General features: G+C 33.6%; 2 protein-coding genes across 2 annotated transcripts in view; one reads left to right on the forward strand and one right to left on the reverse strand.

The window, feature by feature from the left end:
• The window catches only part of LOC126978866 (uncharacterized), a 223,630-nt gene that overhangs the window by 61,408 nt on the left and 135,080 nt on the right, over positions 1 to 27,142 (reverse strand). The window lies entirely within an intron of this gene.
• The window catches only part of LOC126978855 (protein NDRG4-like), a 72,345-nt gene continuing 61,489 nt past the window's right edge, over positions 16,287 to 27,142 (forward strand). Inside the window, exons 1-2 of the mRNA XM_050827968.1 lie at positions 16,287 to 16,420; positions 16,619 to 16,664. Of these exons, the coding sequence (XP_050683925.1) occupies positions 16,630 to 16,664 (35 nt within the window). The 5' untranslated portion in view covers positions 16,287 to 16,420; positions 16,619 to 16,629. The remainder of the gene's footprint in view (positions 16,421 to 16,618; positions 16,665 to 27,142) is intronic.

Consider the following 27,142-nt stretch of genomic DNA (forward strand, 5'->3'; position numbering starts at 1 on the left):
AACTGGAGGGTAAGGGCTTGTAGATGTGAGGGCAAAGTGATTGAAGTTCGTCCGTGAGACCCACGGAGGTATCTTGCATGTCCCAAGTCAAAAGCGATTTACCAACACTTGAAATAATATTTTAGATTCAGGTATAATTGACGATCCCTAATGTAGCGGTATATAGGTATCTGTTGGTCGATTGAGAAACGGTTTACAGGTTCTGATTCTACAGAAAACATTGCACATCAATCTTGGCCTAGCGATTGGTATCGATTTCATAGCTACAACGGAATGCCAGGAATCACAGGTTGCAATTTAAATATTTACACTTACACAATAAAAAGTTTTATTATAAATGGCCCTGCAGAAAACGTTACTGCATTGCAATTGCATATTGACTTAGTCTAGGACAAGATTATCATTGTCTTTAGCAATCACTACATACATATACGTAATGGTAATGTTACTGAAATAAAGCTAAACAAGAAGAGAGTTTCTTGGTAGGGTCTCTTACCTCAGAGCGCTGTTTCTTTTCCAATCATAGCAGTAGATATTTCACTGACATCGATATGTAGTCTCTATGTATCATGTGTGTATCAATTTCAAAGAAATAAATTTATTTTAGGGCTTTTATTACTTTTAATACAAATAATGTTTAAATAATAAGTTGCGTCTTTCAAATTGCGTGTGACTTCACTTTCCAAAAGTTTATTCCATCTCGCTGCAGCTTGTGTTTTTTGAGTTGATTATAAAAAAAAAAATCAACTGTTTCAGTGTTCTGTAGCCGAAGGGTCTGAAGGAACAATCAAATCTACCTTACTAAACATTGCTATCGTCCGTTCATCTGTCTATTAATAGATTAGATAGCGTTAGTATTACGACAGTGTAGGTATTACTCTTGCCACTATAACAACAGATAGTAAAAACTTAGATGGTGTATCTCTAGAGTAACAGAAGATAGCTGGTCTTTTGGTTTTCCCTTAAATATTTTATGAGTAACGCAGACAGCCCAAATTGTTTAAATAACCAACGTGGGAAGGGTGTAAAACTAGAGTATTAAATGTAATGCAAAAAAATAAAATTATGGAACCCTTTTCTAAGTGAATGTCATTTCTGTTCTCTTTCATAGACTTCCAGTTTAGGTTTCATAATATACTCAGTTCCACCGCAGAACATAGTGACACATTGATGATTTTCATTGTTCAATGGTTAACTTTAATATTTAATTAAATTAACAGTATCAATACTGTATAATTTTTGTCATAGTTTATAATAAGTTAATAAGCATTTGCATATATTTAAGCCAACTTAACTTATAAGATAAAATTGTACAAATATACCTATAGAATTTAAAAAGGGGGTGTGTTTTAAAAACTCCTTTACTTTTCTGTACTATGTGCATAAGTAACATTATGTACCTATAAATAAAATAAGAGTTATATGTGTGCTTAAACACAAGTTTTTCTTGTACGTTTGTACGGAGAACCTTTTTTTCTATCGCACTTGTTGTTTTTTTATACCCAGTTATAATTTTCTAATTGTTAAATATTTCGTTCGTCTAATACGGAACCCTTAAAAGCACATCTCTTACATTTGTGTCAATCACTAAGCGGTGCTTTATCCGCTCCGCCGAGCCATTTGATCCATTTCATAAATTTGTTTCATAAACTTTCTACTTTGCCTCTTATTTACAGAATATGTTACAGTAAAATATTGTTATAATGCAAAACGTTCTCGCGTAAAGTGCGGCATTGCACGAAACTTTTTTAATAAAGCTTTTCTTTAGAACTATACAAATATTATATAAGCGGCGACAAACTTAATTGCTTACACCTCAAACATTATTACTGTGAACACCTTTATGTGCGTTGAGCACTTTTGGAAGGGGAAAAACACATAAGATCGCGTCACCAACATGCTACTATAATCTCTGTATTATTGCTAATTAGCTTAATGAAAATAAAAGTTTGCGAATTTATTGAAACTGAATTAGCTCGGGTGTTTAAGAGCTGATTGTCATAGATGAAACCGAAAGTAAACTTCTAATAAGTAACTAAAATAAGTGAATGAGTTAATCGCTCAATATCTTCAGGTTTTTACCGATTGGTGTCGAGACATTTACGGTTGGGACCGTAACCGGAATTAAAGGTAAAGTAGTATTTACGCGTGTCAATTTAGATACGGAAAACCCAAGTGCTAACTGTTATGTCGGCCACCAATAAGGCTAGCTCTCCAACATCAAAATAAGACCAGAATCCTTTGAATTGGAGGGCGCGGGGTACTGTACTGTACAGTAATAGATACGGTAGTTTAACATCATACTAGAGCGTAGTCAATTTTTATTCCATGCTGCTTTCATCAAATTCAAATTCAAATATTTTTATTCAAACTAGGATGTGAAATAACTTATTGAAAGTCAAAAAACTACCACCCATTCCAAAATGAATGCCTCAGGCCTGAGAAGAATGGGCGCAACAAACTCGGCGGGCTTTTTTATTCATCAAAAATATGTTTTACAATTAAAGTAACATTTACAAATTAACATTGTACAATTAAACTTATTATTTAACAGCCTGAGGGCGGTCGTTTATAATTCCGGTAAAATTCGATCTATTCTATTAATAATTTACACCGTTGTACAAAAATAGCATCCCATTCTTATAGAAACACGTAATAAAAACTGCTTTCTGACTAAGCCCTTAACTTACCTTAGCACTTAACATGAAATGAGCCGTACTATTGTTGTAGTCAGTATAGGTCGAAGATGTTTCTTGGTCAGAGTATTCAAAATGATTGGATATACTGATATACTTAAAAATTCTTTAACTGTTTTGAAAACCATCACTTAGCAACAAATTGAACGACAATTTTTTTGCTAAGCATACTTTTTTTGACCAATATTAATTATCACTTGCCTAGTAGCTTGTTGACAATAAATTTTGTTCATAACATAAAAATATTTTGAGTTTTAAGAGTAATGTAGAGTAAAATGTTATTAGATTCTATCACTTTCACAGGTCTCGTTTTTTTTGTAAAACGAGTTTGATGTTATCTTTTAGTAGGTGAAATAATAACGAAAATAATATTTAAACTAGTTGTTGCCCGTTGCATTCACAACTAAAGGTTTTATTTCAATAAAATATTGAATATGAGAATAATCATGTCATAAACAGAGGCGTCTGCTAATTCAATTATCATCGAGTTGTCATACTGAAACTGTTTGCATAGCAACATCCCATTCTGCACGGACGCACGCCAAGAAAGGGAAGGAGTAAGATTTCATTTCATCAAAACATTTTCTGTCGCCTTTTTTAATTATTTTATTAACAGCATAATAGATGCGTATCTGAAAATTGCTTACGCGTGAAATTCCTTGATAACAATATGTAACAAATTAGTATATATATTATAATACTTCTAAATTCTCTTTTTTTCTTTTCGTTTTCGTTCTTTTCGTCGGCGATGATATTTAGCACGTCCCGCCCCGCGCGTCCCCCTCTCGTCCGTGACTCCGCTGCGTATGCACAGTCGCTCCATTTACTCCAGAGTGTACAGAATAGAATGTACATAAAATCTCCTTTTCCTCTTTACTGGCACAGCTTCTTCGTCAACTAAAGCAATAGCAATTTAAGTCAATTCTTGAAATGAAAAATCCATCATCATCAATCCAAATCAATTCTTGTTTACAACACTAGCACGTTAGGTCCGAGTTGTTGTCACGGTGCGTCGCATAAAAAAATCCCATCCCGTTTAAACGCCGTCCCGTACACGTTACGTATGCGCTGCATACGTAACGTGTACGGGACACGGTGTACCTTTAAAGCCTTTATATTGGGCGGACGGGACGTGACGGGATTTTTTGGAAATATCGTCTCATACATAATGTATATGAAAGAGCATATGAAACGGAGTTGAGACGAACGGAATGTGGCACTTACGGGGCGGGAAAATTATCGACGCCGACTATGTTAATAATGTTGTTAATAATCCCGCCCCGCGCGAGTACCATCCCGTCCGTGTCTCCGCTACCTACGTATAGTCATGATCGTCAGTCCATTCTTCCGGTAGGGAGAAGTAGATAAGTGATACCTTGACGATGCAAGTGTCAAAATTTAACGGCGAAAACGTTAGAACCGAGTTAATGTCACAGTTCGTATAAATTTATACCATGTTCCTATTTTGAACGAGGCAGTCAGATCCCCGTACCGTTCAGGTCCCTTCCGAGGTAGTATTTCGTAACGTATGCAGCGACCTTTAATTTATCTCAGCTTCAAGACGCAAGCTATACAAGCTATTTGTCGCTAATTTTCACTTAATTGCTATACGTACCCGTTTCTATATGGACGAATAGGGATAACTTTACAAATATTTCTTTAGTCTTTTAAAAGGAACCTTAAAAATGAAAACATTTCAGTTTCAGATACCATACAAATTCCTAAAACAAACAGTTTCAAAACTGTTTCCCAAAATATTTTTGTATATAAATACGTGTTAGAACCCATATGAATTAATACCGAAGGGGAAAGTAGTTTTCATTAACTTATTGTGTGACCATGAGGTGAAATCGATTTGCGATTACTGCCACATCGATCATATGAATTTAACACGCAGAATTTTCATTATTAACAAAAACACGGAAAGAAATGAGAAAAAAAAATATTTAATGGATGAGAGACCAAAGAGCGTACGGGTTATGTTAAGTGATCACTACCATAATTTATTGAATTAGGCGTTATTTCGCGGAAATCCATAATTATTCAAATGTTATGAGCCTTCTTGAGTGTAAATTCCGCTAAGATACCAGTGGGCTCCTTTGCACAGGAAGCCGGCTAGATTATGGGTACCACAACGGCGTCTATTTTTGCCGTGAAGCAGTAATGTGAAAACATTACTGTGTTTCGGTCTGAAGGGCGCCGTAGTTAGTGAAATTACTGGGCAAATGAGATTTATCATCTTCTGTCTCAAGGTGACGAGCGCAATTGTAGTGCTGCTCAGAATTTTTGGGTTTTTCAAGAATACTGAGCGGCACTGCATAGTAATGGGTAGGGCGTATAAACTACCATCAGTTGAACGTCCAGCTCGTCTTGTCCCTTATTTTCATTAAAAAAAAATAAGACGAGATATTAACACGTACTCGCCTCTACACGAGGCATCCTCAGGAGATATTGACTCGTGTAGAGGCGAAACACGTGTCGAATTTATTAAAGACGAATCTTAGCTGAGTTTACACTCAAGAAGGCTCACAACATTTGAATTCATCACCAACACCAGAAGAATCAAAGGTGATTCTTCTGGTGTTGGAGGAGCTTTTATTTCAATATTTCGGCCTATAATTAATATATCTATTTAATATTGACACACTTTTACACAAATTATCTTGCCCCAAACTAGGCATAGCCTGTACTATGGGCACAAGACAACGATATATTTAATACAATATACTTACATAAACATACATAAATACATATGAACATCCATGACTCGGAAACAAACATCCATATTCATCATATAAATGATTGCACCTACCGGGATTCGAACCCGGGCCCTCTAGCTTAGTAGTCAGGGTCACTAACCATTCGGTTATATGAGTCGTCTTCTATTATTATTTCAATTAAAAAAAGCGGCAACTAAATGGGCGGTGGATATTTTTTGGGTTCCGTTCCGCTTTAAAAGATTATATTACATATTAAAAACAGACGCATTAATTGTAATTACGAGTATAATAGAAAATATTGTGATATAGTTTCAATGCATAAAATAATTACAATGCTTTCATGTAACCCGCGGTTAAGCGATGATGAACTAATATTATTTGAGTGTTTCTGTTCTTGTTTTGCACACAAACACAACATCGTATTGTGTGCAAGCTCGGAGCTATATTTCAACCGAAAAGTGGTTCGTGTTGATTTTCAGAAGTTACATAAACCCGAAAAAAATGAAATGAGTTTAATGCGAGGAACAAGCAAGAAGTAAGCTGTGTTTTTTCTCAATCATGCAATTACACACATAAGGTAATAACCATAAGCCTTACAAATATGTAAACTTGGTATGAAGTTATACCTAAGAATAAGCCAAGATTATGCAAAATGTTGACAATGGCGCTGACAACACTGAGTATAAAAAGATAATTCTGAAATTTTCCGAATGTCAAGCACCCTTACAAATAAACGCGGGAAATGTCTATTTGTAAACATTTTGCATATTCTTGGTTTATTCTTAGGTATAACCTAATATCAAGATTATTTTTAAAGTCGAAAAAGTATTTATCAATGCTCGTAACTTACCACTTGTGAACGTCACCCGGTTGTGTTTAATTCTCCCTTACGTTAACCTGTATCTATACTAAACTGTAAGATTTAAATATCTTTAATTTAGGGCCGGCATTTAACTTTTCAGCTGGCTGTTAAGTGTTAGCATAGTTAGCACACTTAAGTGTACAAAAAGAGTTAAAAGTGAAAACGACAGTGACTAAATTTATTTAAATTTTAATAACATAATTGGCGACACCCCATAATATAAATTAAACAATGTAAATAATCACAAACCCCATTAGCGTTAACCGTGGTAAATAGTAAATACTCCACGGCGACGGCGTCTGATATACAATCCAATCTGCGATAGATCTGAATTTATGTTGACTATGCGGGGTCTAATAGAGACTTTAATATTTATTGCTCTTATTAGTATGGTCAAATTCAATTTGGTTGTTGGTATTAAAAAGAAGTTGAAAATAGTGCCACCCAACACACAGTATGAGAACTGCTGTGTGAGAGTGTTAGGGAGTAAGGTATTCAAGATAACACTTTGTAATAGTACGGCTTAATAACAACAGATGACGCGCCTTGTCTGTGTATTTCAATAACCATTTATTTTATTTTAAACAGATTACCAAAAAATATCGTTGAATATGCTAGATTATTATTTTTTAACTACAAAACTTGGATTTAGTAATTTTGCAAGTCTTGGCTTTTCGAAGATAATGAACAACCTAAATACGTTTATTTTATGTTAGAGTATAAATTATATGCCATAGATAATTTATACGTCTAGATAGAGTTTAGTTCTAAACTTAATATTTTCAATGTTTTCATAGCTTTCATAGTATATCTAGACGTATAACAGCCGTTTTCAATAACCTATCCATCCTTAGTTTAACTTACTAGAGGTAGACAAATCTATCCTTTTACACTTACTTACATTTCAATAACCTATGGACATAAAGCATTGGACTATAACTATATTGGACATAACTATGGATAGATAAGATCTTGTCAATAAACGGTGACAGCAATCCGTAACTAGTGATACATTATTGAAAACGGCCGTTAATGATATAAGACTACAGACCTACACAGTAGGGATGGCTACTTACTTTGATTGCCTATAATGATTTAAATAAAATTACAAAATATATCAAGATGGCGGACACACTACATAAATAATTACAATATACAGATTTTTGAACTCCAATTTACTATTCATCCTATTTTTATAATTCCAACATTTCAATATTCCTAACATAACCTAAGACAAAGGATTCAATAACACTGGACCGACCGATCGTACCCGGCGCAAGTATACATATTATGAATACAGTAATACAATAGCAAACGTTTTTAAATTACATCAAACCTTTTATATACTGGACTGGCGACAGTCAAAGTGCTTTTGTGAGTGTTTGATATTCGCCATTTTGGCGCTGTCGGCCATGTAACGAGATTCGGCGCTACTAACACTAGTGATGACAACCTCAGCAAACATCGATAGATGGTGGGAAACTATTTAAAAAAATTGTGTACCTTATAACGTTGATTTATGAATTATAAATAACAAGGAAAACGAACGACTTTAATTCAAATTACAAAAATACTTCAGAGTATTGTACGTTCTTTCTCAGCCATTAGTATTAATCGTTATAATTAGTTCTCTGGACGCTCGCGAGTGGTGCTTCAAATAGGCACAAAAATTTACTGTCAAACATATGAAACAGCCTGTCCAATGGTATTTATCACAGATTTATAATGTAATATATCATTATATGTAAGTAATATTATATTAATCAAATCAAATCAAATTCAGTTTATTCACGCAGGTAACGGAAATGAAACTTAATTAATGTCAAAAAAATAATTTTTCTTATTGAATCTACCGCTACTTCGTAAAGGGTTAAGCTAATGAGAAGAAGTAGCAAGAAACTCATTCCCACTCTTTTATATCAACATTTACATTTAAGTACATCGATTTCCAAATCATTTCTAATTACAATATAATATGTAAAATGTAAAATGATGCAACAGATAATTGAATTAGAATCCTAATTTTTACAGTTTATTCGAAGTATTTAAAATCGAAATGTCTTCTTCGAACCGAAAACCCATCGATTTGATTCTTTGAACCTTTAAAAATCGGAACACAAACAAATCACATTACGACTTTCGGTAAAATAAAATTTCATAGGCATTATAATTCTCGAGTATTTTGAAATGTCAACTTTTCAAAATCGGAACAACGAAATTCAGAATGTTATATTTGTGTCACAGTACTGGTACATATGTCTACTGTGATAATAGTATCAACTTTGTTTATTCGGTGTACAGTCAGTGCTAGCAGCATATTTTTTGAAATTGCCGCCGTTTCTCCGTGACAGCTTTCATTAGCCAGATTCTACGAGTATCTCTGCTGTTATACGTATTGGGTCAGTGGGTTAATTGTTTATGACTTCTTTGTATACTGTGTTTGATATTGTGCTATTGTCTTTCAGCAAAATGAACTTTTAATCAAAACTTCGCTGAAAACTGTAACGTTTTCAATGATATTTGGTTATTTATTGCGGATAATACTATTATATACTTGTTCCTTAGATCATTTACACGTCTAGTTAGACTGTGACAGCTCCGAAAACGTCGAAAAACGATAGTAAAAATCGATTATAAGAAAATAATAATAGATTTAAATAAAAATCGATTATTGTTTAACTTCTCTATATTTCAGTAGTTTTTGCAGTATAACCGAAGAAGAAAAAAAATCACTGTTTTCTGACCAAAAACTAAATGAAACTCTATATCTATACTATACAGATAGCCTATCTATAATATCAAGAAACTCAGCTTTATTATAGCTCTCCACAAGTGAAATAATTTTCAAAATGGGTTTAACAGTTCCAGAGATAAGGTGTGATAAAATGCGAATTTGACTTTTTAACTTAAGCTTAGCATAATTTCAGCTGTCAAATAACTATAAAAACATAATTAAATATTATACTAAGCTTACACTCAGCTAAGTTTTGCGTAAGTATAGTCTGAGCAAAGTCTGAGTACGCTCTAGAGATCTCAGCTTAAGTCACAGTTTGGTCTGGGATAGTATTACCACGTAAGTATCCATCCCTATTCTGTAGTATTACTTAGAGATGGTAAGAGCGCTTTCGGACTACATCAGATCCGAATCCGATCCGTACCTACCCGTGAAAAACGGTCAGGTGTAGCCGTAGAACTATTTCTAACGGTTGACGGAAAGAAATTGGATGACGGAAGCCGGTTCTAGTGCGTAAACTACCATAGAAATAGTTCTACGACTAGATTGGAAAGTGTTTTCACGGGTACTGACCGTCTTCGGATCGGGCGTAGTGCGAAAGCGCTCTAACTTAAAACGATCATTAACTTATTAGATTTATAGATCGCAGCTGGCCCCAGCAGCTAGTTTGTTATGGAATAATATTCAATGTTCATACATTCATAGTTGAAACGAATCAGGCTTAAAAATCACTTTATAATACTATAAATTTTTTACTAGTTTCTCTTCTTCGTCAGTTAATTGCTGACACAATATAAATCTTACAACGATCGCATATTTTTGTGTCACAAGTCTTACTAACACAGACTCAGGTTTCAGAGACGTGTTCAACGTATATATACATTATGCTTATTTCGTTCCACATCACTGCAAATTGTTGAATTAACAATAAAACACGCCTAGATAGAACCGCTAAGTATTAAGTTTTAGTAGTGCAACGCATTTCGATCCGTTATTACTGATTGGATCGTAGTAGTAGGTAGTAGGTTGAGTGGCAGTATGTACAATCTTGCATTCGAGTCTGAAGAAAGTTTCCAACCAGCGATACTAAAGTCACCACAGTGTGATGAAAGCTATATGTAAGTAACACTTTATGCTATTTTTTGCGATACATACCTACGCTAACTAGCAGAGGTTGTGCATGATCATAATAAAGCTATCTTTAATTATTATTATGTAAAAGGCCATCGCAAAATCTAATGAGAGGAGTAAGAAATAATAGAAAAAAAGTACTTCTTAACGATCAATGTTCTTTTCTTTTCTTTTTTTATGTCATACTATATGTATTTGATTTGATTTATATAATATATTTAAGAAGTATGTAGCAGCTATATTAATATTAAAACATATTAGAATGTAATTATAGAAAAGATGATTAAATCTTTTAAATCTCTTTTGATTTTCATTGTTTCTCTCACAGAGTAGGAATAAGGAAGGATACTTACGTATTCAGTAGCTCTGTAGCTACTACAGCCGTAAATTATTGTACGAGGGTAGAATTTGATAATTTAAAAAACAAAATTGCGTACAGCACCGTCTGCAGGAAGTTGGAAACAACACTTGCTAAAGTATGATGAAACCATGTCCTTCGTATACGCTACTACGCTTTCTGGCTACTGCACAAGATGGCGCTAGCTACTCTTAAAAATAGTACCTACAGTTTATAGAAATAGTAGTTAAATAAACTATTATTTATTTTTTAAACTATTATTTAAATTGTTGCATTAAAAATTCTCTTTGGCATTTGAAAAGTTCCTTAAAAATTTAAAATAACATCAATTCTGCCCTATTGATAGATGAATATTATATAAATTAACGAAAATCTTATTATTCAAATTGAAAAATGGAATAATTTTATCAAAATAATCTATTGTCATCGGTCCTCGATAAATCTACAAAGTTTGAACGAAATCTGGCCGTTTAAAGTGGGTTAAAATCGCGCCCAGTAAATCAGTTACAAGCAACATGCAAACATACATACAGTTGAAGAAAAGCGTGTAAAAAAGATGGAATAACAGCGAATATGCAATTTTTTTCTATTTATTATTGCTTACTGTAAATCATCTTATAGTTAGCTGAAAATCCAAAAGTATGTATAAGCACAGAGTAAGTATAGAAACTTACGTATTTTTGTGGTATTTTAATATTTAAAAAAGTTAAAACTTACACTAGGTATTTAATGTAAGTTATCGCAAAATAAAATGATTATTTTCAATGGATACTTAATGTAAACCGGTATTACTCGCTCTTTTCGTTTTTACTTATTCTGCAATCTTGAAGCGAAATATCCAACATAATACAAAATTATATTTGTGCGTAGAAGTGCGTAGTCTAAGTAATGACGTGTTTATTTAAATTTATATATGAATAATGTGCGTTGTCATGGCGGCGTTGCTGGGCGGATCTTTTCTTTCCCTATAATATGGTGCAGGGATGTGATGACTGGTCCATGATCATGCTCGTGAACTGGTGCTGCTAAGGTTGGCTGGATGATCCTCTTATCAAAAACTCTGCTTCATGTTGTAAATTTTAAAATTATTTGAGTTAATTTTTTATAAATTTAAACATACTCGTGTAAGTCGTGATTTTGAGTATTTCCATATATATTCCAGCTATCTTTCTGTGATTTCGACGGACGTTTAACTCGATGTAGCAATCGCCCTTGTGGCGGTACTAACGTACGTAATAAATTGTACAACAATTGGCTATTTCTGGAAAGCGTTTCCATGAATTTCGGAAAGCTCTGCAACAAAATCTTCGGAAAGGTACCAAATCTCATCTTGGTTTACGGTAACAGCTCTTGTTTATTCGTATTAGCTGTATTCATGTCCATATAATTTCGTATTTGCGTTATTATTCACGCTTCTAATCTGTTTCTCCGTTATAATTGCGTTTAAATTTTATAATCATGCGTAAATAATTGCAAATGACCAGTACATAGCCACACATAGCAATATGACATTTGAGAGATTTAATTGATCATGGCATAAATATTTAACTATTAAAATATTGTTAATTAATACTGATAAAGTTGTTACGTTTAATTATTAATTGTGGATCATTCACTTTTACACTATGATATAATGATGACCTTGGCAAAAATCCAAAATAAAATTAATGGAGTATTTCACTACATTTGTAAAATTACGCCTTTTTTACATAAAACGCACATGTGGTGGAAAGTGGTGAGACAACCGCAAATGGATTGCCACAACACCAGTGGGACTTATAGACTATGCCCGTGTTCAAGAAATGCGTAGATTTATCATTTTTGCCCTAATTTTTATGTAAAATCTATGTGGATTGGATTAATGATTATAATTTGTTATCTGTTTAAGGCGACACTAAATGACAGCGACTCCGCGACCTTGAGCAAAATCTATGTTACAAAGTGATCTGTCATTTATTTTCGTCTCAGAGTACTTATCTAATGTTTTTGATAAGAGAGAACTTCTTCTAAATTGTTCTCTTTCGATCTATAATTTTACCATTACCCTTATTTAAATAGCATTTTTAAAAGTTAATAATTTTGACGAGAAAAACTTCTTTAACTATAAAGAAAAATGATAGTTTAAAATAGCTCTGGAGTGTTAACTATAAACAGCAACAAGCATTGGCAACCTTCACATAAGACTTAAGGATGTGTGTAACAGGATAACGTAGTGTTCATAGCTCCAAATGCTATATTTTCACCACAAAACTTGTCTAAAACACCTTATTTTGCGTGTTTTCTGTTTAGTCCTCTACAAAAGTTGTTTTTCATTATTGCAGTTATTGTCATTAATAGTTTCGCTGTGATATTACCTCGTAAAAATTAATGCAGTACCAATAACCTGCTTATGGTCAGCTGATCTGTTTATTTTTAAGAACAAGTAAAATAAAAAGTGTGTGTGTACTTATGTATGCACGCAAGAAGTTATACTTCTTTGGCCTAACGAATTAAAAATCATTAAAATGATCTATACCTCGTGCTATTCTACGTTTTTAGAACAATTTTGTAAAAATCTTGCAAAGATGGCTTTGACAATTAATTATTAAATAATGAATACGGCTGTGTGGGCTTGAACCCTTTGCCTGTCTTAAAAATGGACGAAGAAACCAAAAAAATAATAATGAATTACGAAAACGTCATAAAATTTTAGGAACCAACTTCAACCTGTTACGTTTGTCTGTAATACAACACACGATGCGCGCGCATCCTCAAATTTCGCTATCAACTTTTTTTCATAACGCGCCTAAAGAAGTATAAATTCAAAGTACGGTATGTATTTAAATTACAATCGATAAACTACGCCTTATTGGAAAGTGCCAACTTAGTGTCAAGTGCCAAGGTTTAAAGTCGACGGAAAATGTTGATGACCCGTATGGCTCAATGGTTAGTGATCCTGACATAATCAGCTAATGCTCCCGTATTCAAATCCCGGGTTGGGTTTTTAAAATGAACAACATATTGTTTATTTTGCCCAATCTCTTACGCGTTCTTCTCGTAATCCTATTTTAAATGAAAATATATGAATTTGAATAAATAATATGCCTTTATTTATGTTTATGCAACTACACTTATCCTTAACAGGCCTTAATTTGGAGGCTAGATAATTAATAATAATAATAATAATAATATTGACACACTCTTACACAAATTATCTTGTCCCAAACTAGGCATAGCCTGTACTGTGGGTACAAAGACAACGATATATTTAATACAATATACTTACTTAAACATACATAAATACATATAAACATCCATGACTCGGAAACAAACATCCATATTCATCATATAAATGATTGCACCTACCGGGATCCGAACCCGGGACCTCTAGCTTAGTAGTCAGGGTCACTAACCATTCGGCTATATCGGTCGTCAATTATTTTGTGTGAAGTTATATGTATAGAACGTGGTTGGTGAAGTGTGTCAATTATATTCAACACAAACAAGTCTTAAGTAACTCGGACTTAATGGTCTATAAAATTACACTTTACATCATAGAAATTTTAGTTCCACAATTTACTAAAGGGCAAACAAATAAAATATAAAGTCAGGGTGCCTAATGTATGAATTAAATTTCGACCAATCGTTCCGAAGGTATCTATGGCCGTACAAATTATGTAAAGAGTCATGAAATTTTATTTAAGGCATACCCTTATATAAAAAGCTATTCTTTTGACATTCAAATCACTATAGTATTTTATTTTTATTATTAATTTAGGTAATTAATTAATAATAATGAAGTGCGGTAAGGCGCCGGTACCGTGGCCTAATTACAATGCATAGGTACTATTTCGTCTTGTAGTTTACTCCACGAATGGCAACTTAGTGAGACTGACCTGAACTGATTGACCCCGAATACACAGTTTTAAGGCGAAGAGTAAGCAGAAAACACGCAAACAAGGTGTTTTTAGACAAGTTTTGTGGTGAAACTATAGCATTTGGAGCTATGAACATTACTTTATCCTGTTACACATACCCTTAAGTCTTACTTGTAGGTTGCTTTTGTTTGCTCTTAGTTAAACTACATGCGGACAGACATGCGTGGTCAGACAACCTAAATAATTACAGTAAGTAAGCTGTTTATGATATTAAGTTTTATTTTGTTTAGGGGTTGGCTGTGACTTAAATCCTATCAATAGGTAGCACATACAAATAAAAGTATTTTGATAATATTAAAGGTAAAGGTTTGCATAAGAGGTGTATTTATTTAAATTTTTAGTTATTTGATACTTTTCAGTTTTTGAAGTCGGTTTTTTAAACATAGTTTTTTTTTTATTTTTTACATTTTAGTGTCAGTTAATAATAATATATAACCAACCATGCATGAAAACTCCAAAAAAAAGGCGTACACAGAAAACAATTGTGCCATCCAGGTAGACGAAAATTTTCATATAAATGTTCATAAAATGAAAACTACTCGACCAAACTATGTACAAAATTAGGTAAGAATTACGTAAATAGGATTATAAATGTCTGAGTAACCGGTGTACATACATAAAAAAATACCGATCGAATTGATAACCTCCTCCTTTTTGAAGTCGGTTAAGAAGGTTTCGTTCCCGGCAATTTCCTCCTCCATAATTTAAGGATTTGTTACGTTTGTAAACTGAATGGAAAGGAGATATATTTCTGTATTGGACTGTTTTAATTATTTCTTATTGTTGTCGAATTTGTATTCTAGCCCTCTGCTTGCAGCGTTGTGATAAGCCGTTTTAAGCACTATTTGAAGTACTCTAGCAATAACAAAAAATAGACATAAATATTAAGACGCCTATTTCGGCCGCGAAGCAGTAATGTGTGAGCATTATTGTGTTTCGGTCACAAGGGCGCCGTAGCTAGTGAAATTACTGGGCAAATGAGACTTAACAACTTATGTATCAATGAGACGAGCAAAATTGTAGTACCGCTCAGAATTTTTAGGTTTTTCAAGAATCCTGAGGTTTTTCAAGAATACTGCATTGTAATGGGCAGGGCATATCAATTACCATCAGCTGAACGTCCTGTTCGTCTCGGCCCTTACTGTCATAAAAAAAATGATGATATTGATATTACATGTTTGAAAATATTGTAAGTGTAAATCTGGTATGAGAGGACACACAACATTGCCATATTAAAATTAAAATTATAATATTGTATAAAATATCATTTAAATTCTTTTAAATAATACCTGATTTAAGTTAAATTATTAATTAATATTAATTTAAATTATTAAACGTAGATTTTTTCACATGTATTGATAGATGATTGCTTGTGGTTAAAAATAAATAAAATAGTCCGACCGAACGAGCTTTTGTACTAGAAGTTCGAAATCTTTCAGGATTATGACCAGTGCGCATGCGTGAAGGCTTAAACACGACGTTGGTTGTGTTCGCAATAGATATATTCCTTTACAGTCATTGCCGTGGTTGACCTTTTTCCTTTAATATTAATTTTATTTTAACTTCAAAAGCGTTATTACAGTATACTACATTAGTGTGTTCTCAGTCCCAATGGATTTGTTTATATTTTTTTATATGATCAGACTTTACGAAAGCATAGCGTCACTAAAATAAAAAACAACAACCTATGCTATTCGATATACAACATTGTGGGTTTTATTCTGATATGAAAAATACATATTGTTTATATAGATAAGTATAATTCAGTGATATTTGACTTTTAATTATATTTTTTTGCGTAAAACGAATCTCCACAGGCGATTCGCCTGAAACCTGAAGTTAGACATAAATGTGTCACTAGTGTTCAAGTATCAAACTATGTCATTTGACTTCGTGCCGTGACGTTGTATGGGTTTGGTAAATTGCATCACCATCTCTACAAGTTATACAGTTGGTCATAATTGACACGAAGACTATCGTGCTACTTCCTGACTCAATTTAGGTATGTTCATTAAAAAAAATCCAATTAGCTTTATTTAATTATTTACATAAGTTTTTATTAAATTTAACTCATACTAATAAATTATTATTCGTAACTTTTAAATCTCTTCTATTTTATAATTTTTTATTTAACTGCATTATTGACTTTTCGCGTTTTATAATTTAATAATTATATATAACGCTTGAAAATGTATTGTAGGGCCAACGAGTATGTTTTCGTCAGAAGAATCCTCCATCCTTCTAAGGTAAGCGCGGAAATATAATATTAATGATTTTTTTAATAACTATTCATAGTATTCACAATTTATTATTTCAATGCACTGCATGCACCGATTATTGCATGATTATTTTAATATTTTATTCTTACGTTAAACTTATAATTATTTGTGTAAGAGTGTGTCAATATTATTATTATTATTATAAATGCCCGTCAAGGATATATAAATTCAAGTAAGTTAAGCATAAGTAAATATTTCGCAGACGTTTAACGAGTAACAATAATTATTATTTTAATTATAACCAAAATCATTTCAATTAATAATAGCATAGAGTTTAATTGAATTATTAAATTATTTATATTTTCTTATACTAAAAGTTTATATAATATAAGAATATTATTCTAATACAATTGGATTTTTTGCGTTAGTAAATAAATACATAAATAATGAAATAAATTTGTGCTAAAATTGTAGCTGTATACTTATGTCTTAGATACTTATATCACGAACTATGAAAGTTTTAGCCTGGTGGTTTATCACCCGGCCAAATTGATAATATTTAGTTTATAATAAATCTGGATAAGTGGATGAGCATAGGAAGAGAGGAGAATTTTTAAAAAAATATATGGAGTCGGGAGCGCATTAATTTCATGTGTTAAAAATTTATGGTCAAATGTCTCGTAACAACATAATACTATATAAACTTAATATTAAGTTAATTTGTTTAACTTTCACTTTTTTAAATTACTTAATTGATCATGAATTATTGCATAGAGAAAAAATAAATGACACTGATTTAACACAACTTTAAATTAGAAGTAGCTACATATCACAGAGCAAATAATAATAAACAAAACTTTGCTCATTAAAAGTAACAGGCGTTATGATATTCCATTTTGATTTTATATTTCTCTATCAAACAACAAACAAAGAAAATGTCAGAATGGGATTCTATTATATATACAGGGTTAATATATCCTGAACAATTAAAAGACTATTTTTATATTAATAGCACTTGTTTGTATAGAGAAACTATCTTACTAGGCAAACGATGTATTGCCATTGTACAAAATAGGTAATGCACTAGTCTCAGATCTACACAATATACCCAAAAAATACGGGTTGCACTCCGGGAGTGCCAGCAGAAGTGATACTTGAACAATAACGTTGTGCATTTTTGAATATTTTGGAATGGTTTGAGAGTAATTTCGCACGAATTGCTTATTATATAATTATATAAGTAGCATTTATGCGTTTTATTTAGCGTACACAAAAATGGCAATTTATATTACATAAAAAAATTAACACTTCAGAAATAATACAATTATTTTACATTAAAAAGTTTATCTCCCAGAAAAATCAATCATCCTTAAACTGTAAAAAATTTTTCACGGCTGATATTCGATCCCTCAGACCTCGTGGTGGTTCGGCTTCGTAATCACAATAATTCAACCACTGCTCAAATGACTAACACGACATGACAACACACTGACATGACATTTTTTAAATAAAGATATTATAGTAAGTAGATATTTTAATGAAACGCTTAGAAACATAAACATTCAAACAGGAGATGGGTTCTAATTTTTCAAATGTTGTATTTTAAAAGTTATAGAAATTCGCTCTAAAAATTCAACTTGAATTAACTTTGAAAACTATCAAACCTAAAACTTTAGATACTTGATATATATTTATTATCTGTCTAGCAATTAATTGTTTTTATACCTATAGTATAAAATTGTGAGATTTAGAGAAAAAAATTTCAAGGTTATTTTTTCTCTATTAATGCATATTTTCACTGTGTTATAATAATCAAAATTTTCACTTTTTCCAAAAATTTTTATTAAAAAATAACAAATTTTTATTTAATTTCTCACCAAATAGTATATCTTATCTTCCAAAGTGACTTTCTAAAACTCTTCAATTCTAAGTATCAATAGAATATGCTGGAAATGCTATTTTAAAATTGACGGGTAACTTATTGTATGTGTTATTTAACCATCTCTATGGAAGAGGAGGTACAGAATATTGACCACACATAGGTGGCCACTTTGTGTAGTCTTCATGGCACATAGTCACATGTAAATCGAGAATCGAGCATTACCTTCGCTATAAAACTTCGTGTAATCATACATATTAATTTGAATATCGAACTAGGGGCCCGTGGTGGGCCGTGAGACTCAACGGTTTTTCCAATTGCGTCACCACCTTTCGATTAACGTTTCTATTTTATTTATTTAAGAAAAATTTTCCTCCTTGAAAATTACAATAAGAAATAATCGTAACTAGAGTTGGTTTGCACCACTTTGCTTTTAAGATTAATAAGGTGTTACCTTTTTACTTGTGCTATTAACGAACCTAATTCAGATCTAACAGCGGGAACCAAGAGCGTGGTTGTTGACTTCGGCGACAAAAGAATTGAGATCTAAATAGGCGCGAACTCATTGAGATGACAATATAAATATACTTACAAGATTTTTAAATAAATTTAAAATACAATTGATTGTTTATTGGTACAACCTAAATCTTTATTTCAATAAAAGTATATCATGTCTATATTAAATTATTGAATTACGAGAAACACTTCGCAAAACTTTCAGCTTAATCCAATATTATTAACAATAAGAAGAGTTTAATTCGGATCAAGTTTGTTCAGTCGTTCACAAATTGAAAGTAAATCGTAGGTACCTACGAGCTACGTACGTAAGTAAGCTAGGTAAGCTAGGCCCTGGCAACTTGCCAAAAACCCCGGTCGATGCCAAGCAGTAAAACAGCATATATACGGGACACCAGCTGAATACGACAATGCTTTGTTCCCGATCCGATACAAATATTATTTATTTAGCTATGCGGATACCACAATTGACTACTGTTAACCCTAGTTATCAATATTTATTACATAAAGTCACATTAAAAATATAAACATAATATTATTAATTATAAAAAAGGGGAAATTTTTAAGGAAGAGAGGACAAACGATCGTACGTGTCACCTAATGTTAAGTGATCACCGCCGCCGACATTCTCTTGCAACACCAGAGAAATCACAAGAGCATGGTCGGCCCTTTAAAAAGTGTAGGCACTTTTTTTGAAGGTATTATGTATCGAATCGTCTGTCACAAGGAAGCTCATTCCGTAGCTTGGTCGTACGTGGAAGAAAGCTCTTGAAAATGGCACTGTGGAGGAACGCCACATATGCAGATGGTGGGGATGATATCCTTATTTCTGGCGTGTCGTGCGAAGGTGGAATTCGGCGGCAGGAATCAGATCAAACAGCTCTTCGGAACACTCCCCGTGATAAATGCGGTAGAAGAAACACATTGAAGCGACGTCCCTACGCAACGTCTTATCTAGACGTTCACAAAGCACTGCGTCCCCGACAATTCGAGCAGCTATGATGATTACAATATCCAAGGATGAGGTGAATGAATCAATGGTTTATGTAAAATACTAGCTGACCCGACAGAATTGTTGACGACATAATAAATAAAATGCTGTTTTTTATGAATTTGCCAATAATATTTCGTAATATCAAGAATTATTTCGTAAAATATGCTCCCTGTTGTTTCCTATAATGAAATTGTTTCACAGCAGAACTGTCAAACCATGCCTCAATAAATTCTCTCACAGAAAATATGTCCATACAAAACAACTAACTATTGGAAATAAAAATAATTATGGGTAACTGTATGTACATGAAGTAGTCCCCATTAAAATCCGTTCATTAGTGTAGGAGTTGACATGAAAAAAACACCAGGACACTGGATTTATATATATTAAGATATTATCACAGGAGTACATTAAAATACACAATGTTTATATATGCGTATGGCAATCCAATCAGAATGAATGACGTCACGGCTCAGTGATTATCACAGTGTCGAGGCGGACGTCATAAGCGGCAGCCATTAAGGACAGTGAGCGTTTTCGCTGGTAAATCAAAGAGGGTTCTAAAATAATCATATCCATTATTTTCATTGGTATTTTTGTTTTATTCTATTACTAAATTATCTATAGTGTTATTATTATTAAGTGACACTTGACTTCTCAAGACGTCGCCGGATGTGCATTAGTTTGATAATTTTGTATAGAAACTGTGATTTGATGAATCACTTGTACTTGAACAAAAAAAAATTAATTACACAATTTTTAGCAAAGTTGACTTTTTTACAACGAAACTAAGCAACTAGATCGTACGCGTGTACAAAAAACTTTTCGATTTTTGACAAATTTTTTTGAGAATTTATATTTATCTAATAAAAACAGATAATTAAAAAGCAACAAAATAATTTGTCACTTAGTAGTTGGCTCTGAGACACATACTCATGTTATCAGTTAATTAGGCTATAAATTAGATTTACAACAAACACTTATTTAGTATGAGTGTTTGTTGTAAATCTAATCAAAATAATCTATAATCTTTAAAAAGGCCTGACCGTTTATCTGGTTATAACGAAGGCTTTTGATATGTATGGCCCAAGGCGCTTCTCTTAAAACTTCCATCATTTGGGCATCCCGAGAGTTTATGCAAGTGGACCACCGGTTTCCTCACTGAGCGCAGCACACAGGTCGTTTGTGACGGTTTTTGCTCAAACCCGAAGCTCGTGAACGCTGGAGTTCCCCAAGGCTGTGTATTATCTCCTACACTGTTTCTTCTACATATCAATGATGATTTGTTGGACGCCTCCAACATACATTGCTATGTGGATGACAGTACTGGTGAAGCCGTATACATTGGCCATGTAGGTCTTTCTCGGGAAATCGTCGATCAGTGCCGGAAGAAACTTAAAACGAAAGAAAAAGTCCTGTCTTGTGAAGGTTGCGGAACGAGATAAAACGAACCTTGTCCAATTTAATCCCCAGAAGACTCAAGTTTGCTCGCTTACCACTGAAATAACCCCATTTGCCGTATCACCGTTCTCTTAAAGCCTCACTTAGTAGCGGAATACTGGGTTGATTAGAGCACGGTAATACTTCAAGCCCACATTCTAGCGCTCTACAAAGAGTAGATCCAGCCACATATGGAGGATTGCTATCATCTCTGGTCTGGCTCACACCAGTATCAGCCGATCATCGAACCAATTGACCGCGTGCGAGGCAGAGCTGCTCGAATTAGCAGGGCTCTGAATGGATAGATCACCTGGCTTTGGATAACGACTTCGCTTTATTATGTGCCTTCTACCGCATCTAACGCGGGCAGCTTTTTGACCTGATTCCTGCCGCCAATTTCTACCACCACATGACATGCCACAAATTAGCATATTATCCCGACCATCTGGATGTGTGGCGTTCCTCCACAGTACAACCAAGCTTCCATGTTTCTAGGATGGAACGACATGGGTACCATCAAAAAAAGTGCGTACACTTTTCTTAAAGTCCGCCAACGCTCCTGTGATCCCTCAGGTGTTGCAAGAGAATATGGGCAGCGCTTATCACTTAACGTCAGGTGGCTAGTGCGGACATTTGTCCTCCTCTTACATAAAAAATAGGAATTAAAGTTACAATATATTATGAATAATAAACCGCATTAAGTTATTGCCATTATTGTTATTGGGATCGAATCCCGCATCGTTCATAAAATTTAATTTTTCAAATTTAATTTGTGAATTAATCCTAGAAGTGAGGGTTATCACTTTAAAAACAACATAACATATTGTTTAGTTTAAGAGCGACATCTCAAGTCAATTTTCTAATATGCAAATATTGGAGTTGAGCAGGTTATCAACTGTAAAGTAGATCCTGTAGAATGTAGATGAAGCCACAACCTGAGAGTTGAACAAAGCAAACATAATAATTTAATTTGAATTGAAACAAAAATAATTATTCTCATAAAATGCAGTGCTTGACACTTATATTGATAAAGAAAATATTAAAGAGTCTCGTGCCAGAGTTTGGCGAGTCAACATCTCCTGAGTATGTCCCGTGTAGAGGCGAAACACGTGTCGTGATGATTAAAGACAAAACAGTAAAAATCGTGTTATAATTCTAGTGTTTGACGCTTAGTATTCGCAGTCTGGACGCCAGAACCGCCCTTCTATAAGCATCAACTTTTAATCGAAAAGGTGCACACCAACAGTCAATTCGTTCACATTTATAAGCCGTATCGTGACTAAAACAAATTCATCAGAACGAATGTGCAAATCAATTAACGATTCGTGACAAGCAGCTTTCTATTTGTTTTACGTATCGAATACAAATACGAGTACATGAGGGCTATGTGTATGTAGTTTAGTTTACATACAAGGAACCACGCCGAATTAAAATCAGCTAAAGTTGTTTTAATTCACTCGCCTTACTACACGTAGCCTTTTCATTGGTTGCATAGTTTTCTTTTGCCGTTATTGATTATTATTGTTTTATATGGACACGACAAGTTTGGTTAGCGCATAGACTTACAATATACGAGCGTATAGACATTATTAGTACTTACTAACAGCGCGCTAGATAGAATGAATGACATCTCTAACGAAGACACAGCAAAGTAGAAAAGGAAAGCGAATCTATTGTTACTGAAACCAATTTTTTTATTTATTTATAAACATACAGTTTCTTCTTAAAGTAATACAAAGTCCTGTAATACTGTTTGCACAGTTTGTCTACAGGATCGAGCGAGTCTCATAAAATAAATCTTACAGCGTATTTTACAAATGTTACTGCAACAATAAATATTGACTCAATAGTTTTTTAAATTTATTTTTGTTTGGTTCCCGTCGGATGTCGTCTGGCAAACTATTAAGCAGATATGGTATTCTTTACTTTAAAGTTCTATCGCCAAAGTAATTGTTAAATTTATTAACCGACTTCAAAAAGGAGGAGGTTCTCAATTCGATTGGTATTTTTTTTATGTATGTACACCGATGACTCTGAGATTTATGATACGATTTACGTAATTCTTCTTTAGTTCGATTTGGAGTAGATGCCATTTGGTCCCATAAAAATATGACATAGTTTGGCCCAGTAGTTTTCATTTAATCAACATTTTTGAAAATTTTTGTCTACGTGGATGATATAATTGTTTTAAGTAGTAGCATACCCACAATCGCCATGCGTGACTTTGAGCGGGAAAGCTTCGTCTAGAACAAAACAACGCAAGCGGACAGACACGCGTCTATACAACTTTAATAATTACAGTAAGTAAGATGCTTATATAATATTAAGTTTTATTTTGTTTAGGGCTTGGCACCGACTTAAAACCTATCAATAGGTAGCACATATAAATAATAGTATTTTATTAATATTAAAGGTAAAGGTTGGCATAAGAGGTGTATTAAATTAAATTATTAGTTAGTTGATACTTTTCTGTTTTTGAAGTCGGTTTTTTTAAACGTAGTTTTTTTATTGACAAAGTCATAAACAGACAGCCTTCAGACAGCTTGGAATTTTGGGTTAACAGATCGTCTATACGCTGGTATATTCAATGGGTTAGAGTATTAACATATGCATTTTATATATATACAATTGCAAACATTTGTTAAATATTATTCACACAGCACTTGAAAATGTCCAATAACATGTCGCGAATATTCAAAGTAAAGCAAGTCTTTATTCTCTTTCAATGCGCTGAGGTAGGAAATATTGTGAAAATTCCCCAGGGATTAAAATATTCGAATACGAAACGTTGAAAATCGTATGAATGGTCTTTGTCAAGACATTTTATTCTAAAATCGAACTTTATTTTAGGCTCCATAATAATTATAATATGCCATTACGACGACTTTTACAACCAAACGAAATATCCTATCAAAGAGATACTTAAATATATGTCAAACCTTTCTCTTTCTGATGAAAAAAAAAATATTTATTATACTCAAAGCACGGACTAGTAAGAAAATAATGACTCCGTGTCACCTTAAATAAGAGTATAGCACCAAAACAAGCCGATTAACGTGTAAATACATATTCCCACGCCCACACCTACACTACTACAGACCGATAGGCGGCCATTATGAGAATTGTCATCGTCTGTGACAGATCAGTTTGTGTCTCCATAAAATATTTTAAAAATGCCGTCGTGGGTTGTGAAAAAGTGTTAAAACGATACTATATAAGTATTTGTGGCCATATATGATAATTGAAGGGAGAAATAATAAAAAAGACGTGTGGCACTCAGCGACTGCCGCGGTAAAGCTATTATTATTAAGCATAGCATTTTTTATCAAGCTATGCAACTTTGTTTATGCAGTTTTTTTTTTTTGATAAAATTAATTTTAAACAAGCAAACGGGAAGTGAGTAATATTTAACTTGCTAGATTTGATTACAGACAGACAACGGAACAGGTGAAACTAAATAAAAATACTTGTCATAATAATAAAAATTAAAAAACGTGATAAGAAAAATCAGTACCCCAGACTCGAACCTGGGACCTTCTGCACAAAAAGCATACGTGATAACCGCTGCTCTACGGCAACTGTAATGACCGTGCCGAAATATCTATATACATCTAGTAAGTAAGTGTTGGGTCATTTTCGTTACGGAATTTCTGGATTCGGTCTCCACGCTCAAGGCCCGCGATAGAAGCTATGCAATAGCTTAAAAATTGTGTAACTAGTATCCCCCGAAACACACACTTGCTTATCGGTGCTTTTCTTGCTAATATCACGGCGCGGAGTCCTTCTTTTTTACTCGTCCGTGACTCAAAAAAACAGATTTTTCTCTCGTTATAATATTACTAGTTTACAGAAATTCATAATGATAGCTTTGCAGTGCTCGTAGATCATTAACTAAATGAAATGCGCATACCATCATTATCAAGCAAAATTATTTTGAAGAAAGAATTTGTAAAATTAAGTCTCCATATCTTTATTTGCTCTTTACTTTTGTTTGCTGATTAGGGTCACTTTATGCGTAACAACTGATCACTAGTCACCACTGCCTATAAAAATAAATGGCTGAGAATGTTTTTGTTTTAGCTTGAAGCTACTACTGTGGTTATTTGCCTGATCGGGTTTATTAAAGAAACACCCGGGTTTATTCAAATCAAACACATGTTATAGTCCAGTAAAAATACATACCCATCGAGTATCAAAATCAAATACGCTTTATTCAATCAGGCTTAAACTAAGCGCTTTTGAATTGTCACAATGGCTGTAATAAAAAAAACAAATTAGTTGTTGTAAGGTGCTGCATCCAATATATGAATCGTGTTAGTTAAAAGCATTTTAAGTATCAAATATCTCATAAAGAATAAACTGAATCTATACAAATTTTCCTATATTGGATGAATCAACCTTTAGAGCTTGAATTCATTGTTTGTGTAAGGGTGCTTCGTGAACATGATGGTCGTAATTACGGTCATAATTAGTAATCGCATCCAACAAATACAATGATTTATTAACTACAATAGATCGCGTGGCACCACAAGCAGCACCCGTTCACGAATTGACGCATGGACCAGCCATCGTTCCTTTCGCACACATTTAAGGGAAGGAGACAACCCGGCACACTACGCCACGGCAAGAAATGCCATTTTAGTGACGAACCGTGTTATAGCGTTTCTCTCTCTGTGTCTAATCATAGAAACATTTATATATTTCACCCGGGGGGCGCTCAACAAAGCTTTATACGATCTTGCGGGACAGGGCAGCAGACGGGCGGAGTCACCGTTAAAATTATTTTTGGGAGACTAGTCTTAACTACATATCGTCGTACTAAACTGACCATCATAATTAGAACATAAAATTGTGATCGAATTAACTCTATTAAATACTAGCTGACCTGGCAAACGTTATTTTGCCATATATGTGTTTCCGGGACAATACGACATGGGTACCTTCAAAAAAAGCGCGTACACCTTCCTTAAAGGCCGGCAACGCTCTTGTGATTCCTCTGGTGTTGCAAGAGAATGTAGGCGGCGGTGATCACTTAACACCAGGTGACCCGTACGCTCGTTTGTCCTCCTATTCCATAAAAAAAATATATATAAATTATATGTTCCTTCCTTGAGCTTCAACTAATCTATTACAAAAGATTTCATTGAGATCGGTCGAATAGTTTAGGAGTTATTAGGGAACATACAAACATACATTCTCTTTTATATATATAGATAGATTCACACGTTGCTTTGATACGAAAAAATCACGTTTGATACGTCAAGCGATACTCCGGAGTTCATTAAATCAGACTTAATAGTTTAGATTTGAATGAGCATCACCTCAAGTAAATATCCTAATATGTAATTATTGGGGTTGAGCAGGTTATCAATTGTAAAGTAGATCATGTAGATGATAGCTGACCGGATACCTGACCTGATCAGCCACAACCTGAGAGTTGAAAAGACATGCCAAGATTTACGAACGATGCGTCACTCGAACGGTTGGCTCAGTTGGAAAGAGCGCTCGGACGGAATCCGAGAGAACGGATTCAAGCCCCGCATCGTTGATTACTTTTGATTACAAATTTAAATTTTCTAATTAATCCCAGAAGTGAGGGATGTCACTTTAAAAATAAACAAATTGTTTAATCGCCATTTTTAATAACCTATCTACCCTTAGTTTAACTTACGGATA

The sequence above is a fragment of the Leptidea sinapis genome, chromosome Z (assembly GCF_905404315.1).
Source record: "Leptidea sinapis chromosome Z, ilLepSina1.1, whole genome shotgun sequence".
Lineage (NCBI taxonomy): Eukaryota > Metazoa > Arthropoda > Insecta > Lepidoptera > Pieridae > Leptidea > Leptidea sinapis.